The sequence below is a fragment of the Oryctolagus cuniculus genome, chromosome 5 (assembly GCF_964237555.1).
Source record: "Oryctolagus cuniculus chromosome 5, mOryCun1.1, whole genome shotgun sequence".
Classification (NCBI taxonomy): domain Eukaryota; kingdom Metazoa; phylum Chordata; class Mammalia; order Lagomorpha; family Leporidae; genus Oryctolagus; species Oryctolagus cuniculus.
The window spans coordinates 168,205,181-168,221,566 of NC_091436.1; the positions used below are offsets into that span (position 1 = coordinate 168,205,181).

General features: G+C 49.7%; 1 protein-coding gene across 1 annotated transcript in view; it reads left to right on the forward strand.

Moving 5' to 3' along the window:
* GMDS (GDP-mannose 4,6-dehydratase) overlaps nucleotides 1-16,386 on the forward strand; it is a 629,429-nt gene that overhangs the window by 492,907 nt on the left and 120,136 nt on the right. Inside the window, exon 8 of the mRNA XM_051855925.2 lies at nucleotides 15,027-15,145. Coding sequence (XP_051711885.1) covers nucleotides 15,027-15,145 — 119 coding nt within the window. The remainder of the gene's footprint in view (nucleotides 1-15,026; nucleotides 15,146-16,386) is intronic.

A 16,386-nucleotide genomic window follows, 5' to 3' on the forward strand; every position in this document is an offset into this window, starting at 1 on the left:
TATTCTGCCTGCGTGCGTGCCCGTCCCTTCACACGAGCAGCTTTTTAAAATAAAAGTTTATGGGTTTCGGAGTCAGCGTTCAATAGCCGTTCTTTGATGTTACCCATTTACAAGTATAAGCAAACTGATCCACGTTCCCTGGGGTCTGGAAGCAGGGGTAGGCGGGGGCCCAGTTACAACTCGGTGTTGCCATCGATCGGCTGGAGGCTTTCTGAGTGCCACACCGTGACAGCACCCTCGGGGTGGCAGCAGCCGTGAACGCGAGTGTGGGGCGTCGGAGCTTCCTGCCACAGCCCAGCACCTCGCCGTCCTCAAGGACGGGGCCGCCCGCAGCCGCCTTTCCGTAAACACCACCCTCAAAGCGCTCTGAAAGAACGAATCCCAGATGCTCCCCGCGCCAAGCGTTGCGTCACGCGCGCCGTGTGATCAATAAGAACATTGTGGTGGTGATTTCATAGCCGATGAAGTGAGGTGCCTGCAAGCCCACACTTGACTTGAAGGGCTGGTCTGGCTGCTCGTGGGGCGGTGAGCGCAGGTCCCCACCGCGGCCTGGGGCTGGCCCTTCAGTTTCGAAGTGAGTAAGCCTCGGAGGAGCCCGCGCCTCTGGGAAAGGCATTTCATCTCTTGAGGCAGGACCAGGGAGGGCACGACTTGCCCCCACTTCCGAGCCTGCATTTCACTCGCTGGCTGGGACGCCCGCAGACAGTCCTAGGCAATGGAGCGTCCAGTGAGGAGACGTTAGAGAGGCAGAGCTTAACAGCTGCCCACCGGTGCCCGGCTCACCGTGGACACACGCCGCGTCCTGGGCTTGCCGTGATTGTCCTGTGTCATTTTATACTGCCTTTTACTTCACGTCCGGGACTTCCAAGTTCCTCGTAGCTTCTGTATTCCTCCTTGCAAACTTTCTGTTTCATTTTGTGGAAAGCGTATTCTTAGCGCTGAAATGTAGTTTTGTTGCCCCTGACACTGCTTTTAATTTCACTGATTGCAGGGTAAATAAATCATTGTGTACTCGAGAAAAAAAAAAAAAAACACTGGCAGGAAAGCAGACTGTGTTAAATAAAGACTCTTGCTTTTCATTGCTGGTGAGATTTCCCAACCGAAGCTTTGCTTCGCCTCTGGCTAACATCTGAAGATCAGCAGTAAAGCTCTATGCAAATACTTTCATGTATTAAAAGAACAATATTTTGACACTCATTGACACAAGCACAAAAATACAACACTAAATTAGTGTTCAGGAAAACAATGAAGACTCTGTTCATTCATATGAAATGAATGTGAAAAATGTGGTGTTGTAGTAACAGAAAGGTTGCTCCTCAGAGCCCAGCCCTCAGTGCTGCCCGCATGACACGATTCCCGCGCCGCGCACGCCGCGCGCTAGCAGGAAGGTTGATTTCTGTGAGCCGTCCGGGGAGTTACCGATTCCCGAGAGGCTGCTGAACATCGCCACAACCAAACAAGTACCTGTTCATTCTCCAGGCTTCTCTAAAGGTTACTTTAAGATGTTTTTTGGATATTTTTGAGTTTTCAAATACTTGATAAGCTGAATATTTGAAACTGTTAATTCATGATAGGCTTGCTTTTCTAAATTTCACCTACAGCAATATAGACAATAAATTAAAAAAAAAAAACCTCCCTTGACCATCTGTGTGTTACAAATAATTGATTTCTAGGAGCACTCTAGTCTTAGAGAATACAAAAGAGCTTTTTGTTTGGTTTCAGGAGTGAGGACTGATGCTTATGGGGGAGGGACTTTCTCTAAAATATTGTTTGTATAAAAATGCGTGTGAATTCCTTTCCTCCCGTGTCCTCTGCTCCATTATGACCGTTGCAGGCGATGCTTTCTTAAAAGTGACTGGCTTCCCTCCGGGTCCGTGTGGATCCCACACTTTGCAGGGCCAACACCCAGCATCACAGTCTTGGGCGGCCCGAGCCGGGAGGATGCTTGGCAGCCCCAAGGACAAAGCTCCTGCTCCGTTCAGCGGGGGGTGTTTCTGTTTCGTGAGCAACACGTAAGGGAATTACGACTCCATCTCACTCTATCCAGGCTTGTCTGTCAGAGTACTGAGTCAGAGAACTTCTAACGCGACATCCTGATTTTTCCGAATAATGGAATAAGGACGCTGGAGAGAAAGAAACACCTGTGCAAAGTCTCAGTGAGCCGGAGGGAGCGCCAGCTTCCGCATGCCCAAGATGGCACATGTCCCAGCCCACCATCTTCAGAGGAGCCGCATTGGACGTCTGCAGTGCCAGGGGCCACAGGGGCCCTGGACTGGGGGGACGCTGATGAGGGCTCCCTGGCCTGCCCCCCTCCTGCCCTCTACCAGCCCCTGGGTCTCCCTCGGGGTCCTGCCTTGACCCCATCAGCACCCAGCGCAGAGCCAGACGGGTCTGGTGCCCCCACCTCACAGGTCTCTTTTGGTCTCCAGCTGTTTCTCTCCATGCTTGCTGGCGTAAGGAGCAGAAACCTCCTGGAGCAGCTCTGGTAAACGGCACTTATCCTGAGGAGCCCCAGATACTCCCCAGGAACGGGGGCTGAGTTCTCTCCTCCGCGTCTGTGCGTCTCTCCCTGCACTCCGCTCAAGCCTGCGAGCGCTCTCTTCCCTGTCTTCTACCCGCAGGGTCTCCTCTGTGCCTGACCCTGCTAGCCTCCCTTAGTGTGGCCAGGAACCAGGCTCACCGCCCCAGGGCTCTGCACTGCCCTGAGTGCTCAGCCTGTGTCTCCTGCCATAAATGTCTTGGAGACTCTGGCCCCGTTATGTGGGGTCTCCATCCACTGAAAGGGGGCTGGAGCAGGGGGCCGGGAGGTGACAGGTCACCTGGTTAATGCACAGCTGACTTGATTGGCTCGTCCCGCTGGAGTGGTAGGTGGGACAGTCTTCTTTGGCAGGGTACCCCCCAGAGCCCCATGTTCCAGAAATTCTTTCTCAAGTTGGCCTTTCAAAACCCCTTTCTCAGGTAGTCCATGGGCCAGGCACAGTGTCTACCTTGTGTCTCCCAGTGTGGACTATCCGTGGACCCCAGCCCAGCACCGACTCCACGTGGGCTCTTCACCGACACGTGAAGCCACAGAAATCCCTGTCACTCCTCCGAGCCTCCATTTGTAACAGGGTTCCTGTAGGGGAACGCACTCCATGATGCAGCCAGGAGGGAAATGCGTGTGGGCGCCGTGGGATGGGAAGAGCCGCAGCAGCGGGGCCTCTGAGGGGTGCGACTGCCGCGGCCCCTTCTCCCCGGGTCCAGTTGCTTCATCTTTCAGATGCGCTGACCTGAGTGAGAACCTCTCTGAGGCTATAACATTCTGTTGCCGTAACACAGTCAGGATTTAATTCGCCCACCCCGTCTGCCTCCCCTCCCCATGCCCTTCACGGGTGCGAGAGTTTGGGCACAGAGATGAACTGGACTCTCCCAGGCACCAAGAACCCTCTGAAGCTGCTTCATCACCAGCACGTCCCACGTCCAGCCCTTTACGTTGTTGGCTAAACTAACCTTTGAAACGGCCCCAGGAGGTCGGAGTCTCCCGTTACTTAGGCTTGGAGAGAAGCTGCCCAGTAAGCAGTGCGGCTGAGCTGCAACCCCGCTGGTCTGACCCAGGTTCCCAGAGCAGCAGCCGCACGTCCCAGGCCTGTTGAGTCAGAAACTTAGGCCTGGAGGGGCCCCGCCATGTGTGTTCTCACCTTCCAGATCATTCTGATGCTTGCTACAATGTGAGAGCCCCTGCCTCCTCCCTTCAGCACATTGCACCAAGCCCGTAAATGCTCCCTGGGTGTTCACGCCCATCCAGCTGGGAGCGGGTGTGTGCTGTGCCTGTCCATTTGTGGCTGCATGCGGCAGGCTCTCCAACCTCAGTGCCGTGGATGGGGGGCCAGTGTGCCCCCCTCACCACGGACGGAATCGCAGCAGGAGGTGGGAGGAGAGGGTGGATGGGGAGCCAGTGTGCCCCCTCACCACGGACGGAATCGCAGCAGGAGGTGGGAGGAGAGGGTGGATGGGGAGCCCGTGTGCCCCCTCACCACGGACGGAATCGCAGCAGGAGGTGGGAGGAGAGGGTGGATGGGGAGCCAGTGTGCCCCCCTCACCACGGACGGAATCGCAGCAGGAGGTGGGAGGCGAGGCGGCTGCTCCTCCACGTGTGCCATGGAGGAGCTCACGTGGCCTCCTCCGTGGCGCCTCAGTGGCCTGCTGGCAGGTTTAGCAGGTGGGAGCAGGGTAGCGAGTCACCTAGTACGGTCGCACTCCTTCCTTAACACAAGGCTGGCTTGCTTTGCCCTGCACTGCCCAGCGTGAGACGCTGGCTTCGCGTGCCTTCTGAGTACATCTGAATCGAGACGTCCTGTAAGTACTGGACTGCAGAGACTGGCATACGAGGGGCTGAATAATATTTAATATCAAATGATAACATGCTGGATATATTGGGTTAAATTACATTAAAGTTCACGTCAATGTGTGGCTTATATTGCATTTCTGTTAGCACCGGCTTAGACAAATCTTGTCAGGTTCTGTCTCTGCTTTAATTCGTACAATATGGTGGATATACACTTTTCATTTACTGTTTTTTATTATTATTTTTATTTATTTGAAAGACAGAGTTACAAGGAGAGGTAGAGCCAGAGAGAGAAAGAGGTCTTCCATCTGCTGGTTCACTCCCCAGTTGGCTATAATGGCTGGAGCTGTGCCAATCCTAAGCCAGGAACCAGGAGCTTCTTCCAGATCTCCCACACAAGTGTAGGAGCCCAAGCATTTGGGTCATCTTCTACTGATTTCCCAGGCCACAGAAGAAAGCTGGATTGGAAATGGAGCAGCCAGGACTAGAACCCGTGTCCATATGAGATGCCGGCACCGCAGGCGGCAGCTTTAACCCACTGCGCCACAGCACCGGCCCCATCATGTACTGTTAACACTGGAACAGAGAGACCGGTGGCAAAGCTGGGGTCAGCCAGCAGTTGGATTTCCAAGGCCAGAGTCAGACCAAGAGGTTGAATTGGGGGGTCATGATGGGCTTGAAGGACAGGGTCGTAGAAAGGTCAGAGCTGGCTTCCTAGGAAGAGGTTTGGGCAGCATAGCCAGGAACCAACAATAAGGAGATGGATGAGCAGGTGGCCATTAGTGTCAAGAAACTTCCTCCTGCGAACCCAGGCCTCTGAGCCAGGGACTAATTCTAGAATGGCTTACCTGGGTATTTGAGTGGGAGCAGATAATTGGAAACACCTGGCTGAGGTAGGTGGCTGGGCACGCTCCAGGAAACCACCGCTTCTGGGAAGGGTGTTGTGACAGTGGTGACGTCAGGGCCAAGTTACAGCAGTTGTGAAGGTGTAGTGACCTGAAAGCCAGCTGCCAGTGGCAGTCTGCGGATTATTTTTGCTCTCACATAAATCTTTCACTGCATGGTGTTAAAGATAGTCAGAAACTTCACACAGAAGCTGCAAGATGAGGCAATAATGCTTGTATTAAAGGACGAATGTAGTTAATTCCACTGCTATATTGAAACAGTCAGCTGACCTTGAACCCATCACAGGTGTCCTCTCTGTTTGAATTTGGGCTGCCCTGTAACCCATAGTATGCAAAACTAGTCACAATGGCTAGCTTCCAGGCCAAAGCCCATGTTTGCCTTCTTGGAAGGCAAACCGTGTGAAAACGCTTGGGCTGGACTTAGGAGAGGGGAGACATCAGGTCAGGGGAGAATGGCGTACAGAGCAGAGCAGGGGCGGGTGTGAAGTGGCCAACACAGCCCAGTCAGACCCCATGGCCAACATGGCAGGAAGCAGAGATGAACCTGGTCTCCGAAGCCTTCCCGAATTTCTGACCCACAAGACTATGAGCAATTCAGAAGGTGTAGCCACTAAGTGTGGGGATGGGTTATTAAGCAACGATGGAGGAGGGAACAACTTATATTTGTACGTACATTTTTATTAAGATTATCTTATGTATTATTTACATGGTGGCATAACTTTGGAATACACGTAACTACTGAAGATAATTCTGTATTCAAAATATACTGTATCAGGTTATTCAGGTTTAAACCTTGTATTTGGGATGTCATACTTAAAAATGAATGTGTAGGGGCTGGCATCCTGGGATAACGGGTAAAGCTGCCACCCTAGACGCTGGCATCCCATAAGGGTGCTGGTTCCTGTCCCAGCTGTTCCACTTCCAGCTGAGCTCTCTGCTAATGGCCTGGAAAAACCAGCAGATGATGACCCAAGTTCTTGGGCCCCTGCGCCCATGTGGGAGACATGGATGAAGCTCCTGGCTCCTCGATTCGGCCTGGCCATTGGGACCATCTGGGGACTGAACTGATAGGTGGAAAATCTCCCTCTCCCTCCTCCTCCCCCTCCCCCTCTCTGTCTCTCCCTTTCTTTCTGTAATTCTGACATTCAAACAAGTAAATAAATCCTTTTTAAAAAAACGAATATGCAGAGAACACATTTTTTAAAGTATTTATTCAGTTGAGATGCAGAGATCTCCCATCTGCTGATTCTCTCTCCAATGCCCACCATGGCCAGGGCTGAGGATGGGAGCCAGAGAGCTATCCAGGACTCCACTGCTGCTCCTCAGCGTGTGTGTGAGCAGGAACTGGAGTCAGGGCTGCCCTGGGAATCAGACACAGGTGTGGGACGCAAACTTCCTTCCCAGGCCCGACCCCTGCCCTGAGTGATACCATTGTTAAAGGAGTGACCAACCTTCCGAAATCAAGAAGAATAAAACTTAAAAATTAAAAAAAAAAACTTCATCCTACAGTAACCATGAAATTGGCCATGACTTGAATTTCAAGATATTGAGAATTTGAGACAGGTGCCATGAAATTGGAGAAAAAAATGAGAGAGAATGCTAAGAAGCTACTTAGAGGCTGTGGCTTATGTTCAAAATAGTCGGATTCCTGAAAGGCCCTGGGGGAGGGGGGGGCAGTGAGGCAGGAAGGTGTGCCGGAGGGGAAGGCAGTTCCCTGGGGGTCTGGGCCTCCTAGCTGAGGAGCGCTGCGGGCTGTGACCCCAGGTGGAGGCCGAGGGAAAGCAGCGATGGGGGATAGCGCCACAGCGGCCCTGTGACTTCCGGGCCACTTTTTGTGCCCCATTCCCAGCAACATGCTGAGAAGTCCTGGCAGCCGCGGCCTGGTACTAAGGAAGTGAGCTTGGCGAGAGGCTTCGTCGCATTGAGGCTGCAGGCTGCCCCACCTGTGCACTCTCCTCCTTTGGTAGGAGCCAGCGGGGTGGCGTAGCAGGTAAAGCTGCTGCCTGCGGCACCGACATCCCACATGGGCGCGGGTTTGAGTCCCAGCTGCTCCGCTTCCCATCCAGCTCTCTGCTATGGCCTGGGGAAGTAGCAGAAAATGGCCCAAGTCCTGGGGCCCCTGCACCTAGGTGGGAGACCCAGAAGAAACTCCTGGCTCCTGGCTTCGGATCGGTGCAGCTTCAGCCATTGCAGCCATGTTTGCGGAGTGAACCAGTGGATAGAAGATGTTTCTCTCTCTCTCTTTGCCTCTGCTTCGCTGTAACTCTGCCTTTCAAATAAATAAATCTTTAAAAAAAAAAAAAAAAAAGGGTTGTTTGGTAAACAGCCAGCCTTGTTCACAAATAATTGTGATTGGAAAGGTGCTCCCCTAACCTGTGCCTGGGTGAAAGCAGGGAGACGAGGTGAGTCTCACACGCCCGGAGCATCCTTCAGAGGAAACCCAGAGCGGAGCTCCGGAGGAATCAGGCAGCAAAGGCCACAGATGTCGGCTCGAAGCAGCGGTGGGCTCCGTCCCTGAGGCTGGGGTTGGCGCCGTCTTACCCACGCGTTTCCCTGTTGTCCATGGCTGTTCTGTGCTACCCTAGCGGAGCTGCGTAGTTTGAGCAGAGACCATGTGGATCACCACCCTGAAGTACTCACTGTCTAAGCCATCCAGAAACATGCTGGCTGTGCTCCTGGCTTCGATAGAGTGACTGAAAGAGAGAAAGAAGCAAGCTGGCCAGGATCCAGAAATACAGAAAAGAAAAAGAAAATCATTACAGACACTGAAGTCACATTTGTAGGAAAATTTAAAATGAATGTTATTAAAAACAATCAGATGAATGTGCAGGAGAAAAGCCCATAAAAATAACATGGGAAAAAACAAACAGAAAAGTGATTAGATAGGAGATGGTAAATATAAGAATATGGGACAAAACAGATACAACCTATGCATAATTGGTGTGCCTAAAAATAAAATAGAAAAATAAGATATATTCCAAGATAAATAGAAAAACTAGAATCTGCATATGAAAGAGGAGATGATTTTCCAGAAAAATTGATTCAGAAAGATTAATCCAGACTATGAATTTTTAGATTTTTGCAGTTTTTTTTATTTTCTTTAATTTTCTTTAAGTTATATAAGTTTCATGTATTTCATATATACAGATTTAACATTGTTTCTTAGAGAAGAGGGAAATGAACCCCAACTGTGGAATTTTTGGACTGGTGTGCCTGGCTGAAGGGCAAAGAAAAGTTTTAGATAGCCCTTTCTTTCAGTATATATAGTGTCAATATATATATATTCAATGATATATAATCAATATATATCTGTATATATTCAATTATATATCAACATATGTAAATCAATATCTATTCACTATGTATGTCAATGTAGAATATATGTTAACAACAAAAAAAAGGAAGAGGAGGAAGAAGCAAGAGCTGTTAGGCTTTCTAAATCGTACTGTAGTGAGATAGTGGGTAAAGCCACTGCCTGCAATACCAGCGTCCCATTTGGGTGCTGGTTTGAGTCCCCATTGCTCCACTTCCAATCCAGTTCCCTGACAATGGCCTGGGAAAAGCAGCAGAAGATGGCCCAAGTGTTAGGCCCTTGCCCCCACATGGGAAATCCAGTTGCAGCACCTGGCTCCTGGCTTTGGTCTGGCCCAGGCCTGGCTGTTGCAACCATCTATCTGGGTAGTGAACCAACAGATGGAAGATCTCTCTGTGTGTCTCTTCCTCTCTCCCTGCAACGCTGACTTTCAAATAAACAAATCTTAAAAAAAACAGCATTATTATTAAAATATGTTGTATTATTTTCAGTTATTTGATTAATTTTTATCTAATTATTTTTTCCTAAAAAGTGTTTTTATATCTTTAAAGTAACTGAAGGGGCCGACATTGTGTCATAGCAGGTTAAGTCACTGCCTGTAACACCAGCATCCCATATGGATGCTGGTTTGAGAGCTGGCTGCTCCACTTGCAATCCAGCTCCCTGCTAATGTGCCTAGGAAAGCAGTGGAAGATGGCCCACCCTGCACCCATGTGGGAGACTTGGAAGAAGTAATTGGCTCCTGGCTCCTAGCTTTGGCCTGGTACAGCCCCAGCTTTTGTGGGCATTTGGGGAGCGAATCAGTGGATAGAAGATCTCTCTCCCTCTGTCTCTCTGTCTCCCTCTCCCTCTCTCTATAACCCTGCCTTTCAAATAAATAAAAAATAAATCTCTTAAAAAATAACTGAAGCATTACACATGTATACATGTATCAAAATTTAACACAGCACTCCATAAATATGTACAGTTTATATATTAAAATATTTTTTATTTTTATTTTTTAAAGATTTATTTATTTGAAACTCAGAGTTAGAGAGAGAGAGACAGATCTTTCATCTGCTGGTTCACTCCCCAAATGGCTGCAGTAAGGCCAGGCCGAAGCCAGGAACCAGGAGCCAGTTTCTTCCTCCAGGTCTCCCACATGGGTGGCAAGGGCCCAAGGACTTGGACCCTCTGCTGCTGCTTTCTGAGGTGCATAAGCAGGGAGCTGGGTCAGAAGTGGGGCAGCTGGGTCTTAAACCAGCACCCAAATGGGATGCTGGCATCGCAGTTTGCAGCTTTACCCACTATGTCACAACATCAGCCCCTAAAAATAATTTATTTTGAAGATTTATTTATTTATTTGAAAGAGTTACACAGAGAAAGAAGGAGAAGCAGAGAGGATGGGGGGTCTTCCATCCTCTGGTTCACTCCCCACTTAGCTGCAACGGCCGGAGCTGCACTGATCCGAAGCCAGGGCCAGAATCTTCTTCCGGGTCTCCTATGTGGGTGCAGGGGCCCAAGGACTTGGGCCAGCTTCTGCTGCTTTTCCAAGCCATAGCAGAGCACTAGATAGGAAGTGGAGCAGCCAGTACTCGAACTGGTGCCCATATGGGGTGCCAGCACTGCAAGGGTGGCTTTACCTGCTACACCACAGCACTGGCCCCCTTAAAAATAATTTTTACCAGATGATTTGAAGGGACTAAACTTTGTGGTTTTCTTCCTTACTCCTTCCTTCCTTCCTTCCTCTTTCTTTCTTCTTCTTTCCTTCTTTCTCTCTTTCTTTCTCTCTTTCTTTCTCTCTGTCTCTCTCTGTCTCTTTCTCTCTTTCTCTCTCTCTTTCTCTTTCTTTGTTTCTTGGCAGTGAAGTAGAGAGAGAGACACAGTCAGACAGAGTTCTCCATCTGCTGGTTCACCCCCTGCAGCAGGCCAAACCAGGATCTGGAACTCAGCTCAGGTCTCCTGGGTGGGTGGCAAGGACCCGACTACGTGGGCTGTCACTGCTGACTCCCAGGGAGCGCATTAGCAGGAGGCTGGAATAGGAAGCAGAGCTAGGACTTGAACCCACACTCTCCAGTAGGGGGAGCAGGCATCCCGACCTGTGGCTTGACAGCCGCACCAAACACCCACCCCCAGACTTTGTTTTTATGCTATTTGATTTTAATATTATTTTATTAACTGAATATCGGGCCATCATCATGAAAACAGCCACTGAATAAAGCTTCAAGATAAAATGTGTGAATCCACACTTGCATACTTTTGAACCTGATATCTGTGTAGTGAAAAATTCCCATGATTTTTATTATAATTATTTCCTACTCTCTCCTCTACAGTAAATAAATATGTGTATCCGAGTGTAGTCCTGTTTTACAGTTTTCAAGACAGTAGCAAATAAAGCACAAAAGCACAAGGCTGCGAAAGCAGCAGTCAGATCCACGTAGTTAAACATAACCTTGATTAACAAATCTTGTTATTCATGGATGCCAGCTCAGTTAATAAGTGTCTGTGGCTTGGATACTGAACTGGAGGTTAATGCAAGGTAGAAGCAATGGTCGAATCCAGGTTTTTAAGACAAACACAGCTCACACACCAGAAGGCATGCATGGAATCAGGTGTAGTCGGCCAGCTGTGGTGATGTGCACTGGGTGTTCTCCTCCAGTGGCGCAGCTGTGAACAGCCACCAGAGCTGGCATCTCACCAAGCCCCTGGAACCAGCGCGTCCCACGCACCCAAAAGGGCCACTTCCTCATTCACCAAGGGATGGTCGAGAGGAGACTGTGACAGAAGGACGCCTTGTATTGGAAAGTTTTTACATGAGGTTTTGTTTTGACCTCTCTGGATTAGATGTGGGGCGCAGGTGGGCTGGTGATACAGGTCCGAGGGAGTGTGTGTCCAGGACACAGAGCTGACACCCAGCTCATCCTGGCCAGCCGGTGTCAGCGGTGCAGTAGATTCTCAACTTCAAGTCCCTTCTGCACAGAGTGAATGAGCCGTGATTTGAAAACTGCATTGTTCTTTGCCTCCAAGGGACATTTTTGTAAGAATCTGGAGCTCTGGTACACTCTTTAAGTGTGGGATGGGTTAAAAGGCAGATGATTGTTCTTATTTTGGCGCATGCTGGGAGCCAGCTCAGCACTGAGAGTGAGCGAGTGAGGACGGGTCCGTCCCGTCGTGGAGGCACGAGAGAATGTGGGAAGCTCCGCCGTCCTCCCCTGTTCCTTCAGAGGAGGGAGGGAGGGCTGACCTCCAGGCTGTCCCTGGAATCGGGGCCCTGGAGTGCGGCCCGGCCGTGTCATGGGTCGTGTGGCCCCGCATGTGCACCGGAAGGTGAGAGCGCGTGAACTTTTGCCTCAGTTGTGCCATCCATCAGGGAACAAATGGAGCAGATCCACGTGTGCAGCGAGGGGCTGGGTCCTCCCCACACAGGGGCCTTTGTCTCCCGGCCAGGCCCCGGGTCACGATGGACGCACTCGGCCCCAGCTCTGTGGCGAGTTACTAACCCATTATCACACCAGAACACGGGATCATTTATCTTCTAATCCAGAGTGTCACCTGTTCTTCATTTACCAGTCAATAAGCATTCATTATGCTCAGTGGAAATTTAAACACAGCCCTCTGCCTCTGTTAAAACCAGTAAACTATTCAGCAATAACAAATAAATCTGGAGTTGTATACCCTTTCCCGCCCCATTCCCAGACTGCGGTCTGGTACAATATGAACGCTGGAGGAAATGCCTGGGAATTGATAGGTCAAAGGCCACCGATAGTCTGATGGCAAAGGAAAGAGCAGATTCTTGGCCCTGGCTCCGGCGAAAGCCAGAGGCTGCCACTGATGCCGGTTCCTGCCGGGAACACAGCACGCACCAGGGGACCTGCGCCTGTATGCGGAGCGACGGGGCTGCACACAGCAGCTGTGCTTCCTCGCATTTTTACCGAGACCTTGTTTTCTTTCACAGGCTAAAAATAGGAATTTCTGAAGACCACGGTAGCACAGCAGAGTGTTTCCAAAGAAATAAAATCAGCTGAGGGGTCCTTAAAGACCTAGTGGAAGTTTTATTTTTAGAATGGTAATTCAAGGCAAACACATTTAAGCGTATTTACCCCGTTAGTTCTAATGCCTCAGACAAGTGTTCAGATAGGAATTCTAGCCAGAAGCCTAATTTAAATTTTCCTAAAAATTCTGAAAGTATTTGACAAAAGCCAAAGCAAGTGTGTGTGTGTGTGTGTGTGTGCGCGCCTGCTCTGGGATGCACATGTACACCCTGAGTGCAGGTGATAAGGGAAGGTCGGCTTAGCTGGGAGGGTGGCCAGAGGGCAGGCTTGGGCCCAGTGGAGTCACCACACCAGGGGCTGTTGATCACAGGAAAACCCAGGGGCCAGCAGGAATCCACTCCAACAGCTAAACTGCAAACCCCGATACAGGCCCCAGACACGGTCATTATGCTCAGACAGATGACAGGAGAGAGCTTCCGGGCGCGGGTACCTGACAGGCAGGCACAGACCACAGAGAGCCAGTTCCGCCAGCAGGCCTCTGCTTGTGTGGGGGGGCCTCCGCACCCATTCCAAAAAGGCACCTCTCTGAGAACCTCGTGACAGACGGTGCTGGGCTGTGAGGGCCCCGCCCCTCCTCAGCCTCCAGATTTCATAGTAGCAGGGGGGCTCCCAAGCCGTATAGACCCCTCTGCTGTGTGTGGCCTCCCCAAAACAGAGGAGTTTGTGTTTTGTGCCTTTAAAACGTGGATCAAGCTCTAGTAGCAGTGGTCATAGCAGAACACTTGAAAAGTGCCGTCTATGACTCAGTACGCCGTGATCCCCAATGCAGACTGAAACTGCAGGGATTCCATTAATGTGAACAAAACTGCCTCCTGGCCGCAGGGTTTCGTCTGTCAGTGACCTTAGGGCGTGCAGCTTGCCACACCTGGCTGGCATGCCAGGGCTCCATGCGAAATTACTCCCAAGTCTCATCCTTGGAACAAGAAGATGACTTAAAACCACCTTGTGATAGACCAAAAATGCAGACATGTCCAGGAGAAATAACTTAAGGGAAAGAGTTAACAGTTTAATGTATTTTTTAGAACGTTGCCACAAATTCAAATGAGTAAGAGGGATTAAGGAGTTTAGATGGTGTTTCCTAAGAGAAAACAGGCTGGCTAATGGATCAGCAGCCTGTCTTCCAGCTTGTCTAATAGCTTCTATGGAGACACCAAGCAAAAGGAGTTTTCGAACATGAGTTCAGAGCCATGGCGTCGAGGACTGTCTTAGAATGAAATGCCTATTCTTTCTCCCTGTTTTATATTGAGAAATGGATGGGAATGATTAAAAAAAAAGGATTTTTCTTTTGGCTAGGGTCTTTATTTATTTTTTTAAGATTTATTTATTTGGAAGGCAGAGAGACAGAGAGGTATCTTCCATCCACTGGTTCACTCTCCAAATAGCTGCAACAGCTAGAGCTGGGCCAGGCCAATGCCAGAAACCAGAAACTCCATCCGGGTCTCCCACGTGGTTGGCGGTGGCTCAAACACTAGGGCCATCGTCCACTGCCTTCCCGGGCCTGTTAGCAGGGAGCTGGATCAGAAGTGGAGAAGCCAGGACTTGAACTAGTGCTCATAGGGAATGCTGGAGTTGCTAATGTGACTTAACCCACTGGGCCATGATGCCAGCCCGTTTAAAGATAAATGTGCGTGGTAGATTCAAGCTACATTGATTTTTTTAAAAGTCTGTATCTCTCCCGTGCAATTCCAGGCCATAGAAACTGTGGACCTCTATGCTGCTAAGAGAAGTTCTTCTGATGCAGGGAGCCAGGTTGTGTCATTTGCTTTTGGGTTTTGGACATGTGACTGTGTTCTGGCTCCGCCGGCCTCCTGGTGGCTACTGAGAAAGGGACCCTGCGATGCAGCCAAAGTGGGAGGTGGAGCATTGGCCTCCAGATGCTGCCTGGTGAACCCCTTCACTCTGGTGCACTTTGTCAGGGCCTGCAGACAACTTGTGAAAAACAGCAGTGCTTTTTATTACCTGGTTGTTTTTCCACCACTGAGTCTTACTTTGCTTTTCGACTGCTAAATGTTCAAGTTTATTACTAAGAAATTAAGCACAACTTTGGGGGACAAATCATTTTTCCCTGCCCGTCTGTGATGTGAAGGGAAACGCGACGGCGCTTGCAGATGCGCCTCCTGCAGCTCTACTTCTGAAAGGGTTGTTCACCTCAGATAGCACATTGCTCTGAGCTGTGGCCCCAGGCCCTGTGGCAGAGAATCTCCGGGCAGTGAAAGATAAAGATCCTCACAGAGGCCACGCCTCCGCGCCTGGAGCCAGGCGTCCAGACCACGCTGTTCCCAGGAGGATTCTGACGCACTTTCGCGTTTGCGATCCGTTGCTGCAGCGGCTGGAATGGTGCCCTTTGCGGCGCGCATGTCCTCATCCAGCCGTGCCCACCTGGGAGCGCTGTGTTTCCGAGGGGGCCGCTGAGTGTGCCTCTCACCAGGGTGTACCTCTCTCTGTCTCTCTAGGCTATGTGGCTGATGTTGCAGAATGATGAGCCAGAGGACTTTGTCATAGCCACCGGGGAAGTCCACAGTGTCCGCGAGTTCGTGGAGAAGTCGTTTATGCACATTGGGAAAACCATCGTGTGAGTACACGGGCAAGGTCACGGCTGGTGGGCGTGCACGTGTGTGTGTGCTCTTCCACCTCACGGTGTTGTTTCCTTTTGCTTGTACGTTCTTACACCACCGCCTGGAGCTCCGCACCCACCCTCACTTCGCTGCCTGTGAGGTATTTGTCAAGGTCCAAACCAAGTCTTTCCACACCTTTCATTGTTCCTATCGCTTAAATTTTGTTATTTTTATTTACTTTCACATTTCATTTTTGCTCATCATAAGGAAACCATCTTTACAGTTGCTAATCTTACGCTGACCAGATCGATGTGATGACGTTACATAATCATTATAATACTTTCACTTTCTAGTTTTAAAATTTGAAATCATCAAAAACTTACAGAAAAGCTTCAAATACAAACCATTTTCCTTTCTCTGAACCATCGACCCTAAGTTGTGACCTGTTGCTGCGTCACCCTGAACTTACAAGCAGTAGTGCTCTCCCACATAAATGCAACACGGCCGTCACACCCGGGAAGTTCACAGTGCAAATGGCTGTCACCCAGGCCTCAGCTTCTGCTGGAGTTTTGGCAGTTGAACCAGTGATTTACTTTGTACCAAAACCGTCTGGTTTCTACTCCTTCATTTACTCCTTGCATTACACAAGGTGTGAAATCAGATTTTCATTGGAATATTTGAGGGACTTCTGGAAAATCCTTCTTTATAGCTGAAGAATTCGTGCTTTTTTTTTTGGTAATTTTCTTTATTGTGATAAATCATAGACTGACATAAAATTTACCAGCTTAGCCATTTTAAGAGTGTACAATTGAATGACATTAAGCACATTGGCAATGCTATACAACATTTAACTCTGTTTCCATCACATTTAACATTTCCATCACCCAAACGGAAACTCTGTGCCGACCGAATAACAGCAGCTCATCCCCTCACCCCGGTTCCTGGCGGCCTCTACTCTGCCCGTGCCTATTGTAGGCAGCTTGTGTAAGTGCAGTCATGCCCTGTGGTGCTTTTGTGCTGTGCCATATTTGCTTTATTTTGGTTAGCATGATGTTGTCAGAGTTCATCCATGTTACAGCATTTCGCTGTTTTTTTTTTTTTAAAAGACTGAATAATTTGGACATTAATTCGTTCTGTTTCTCTGCTCTTCCCCCGTTCCCTGGGACTCCCATTCACATTAGGTTGCTGTATAATCGTCCCTCAGGTCACTGGAACTAGGCTCTATCCCACCAGTCGATTTCTTTGTATACATCAGCTT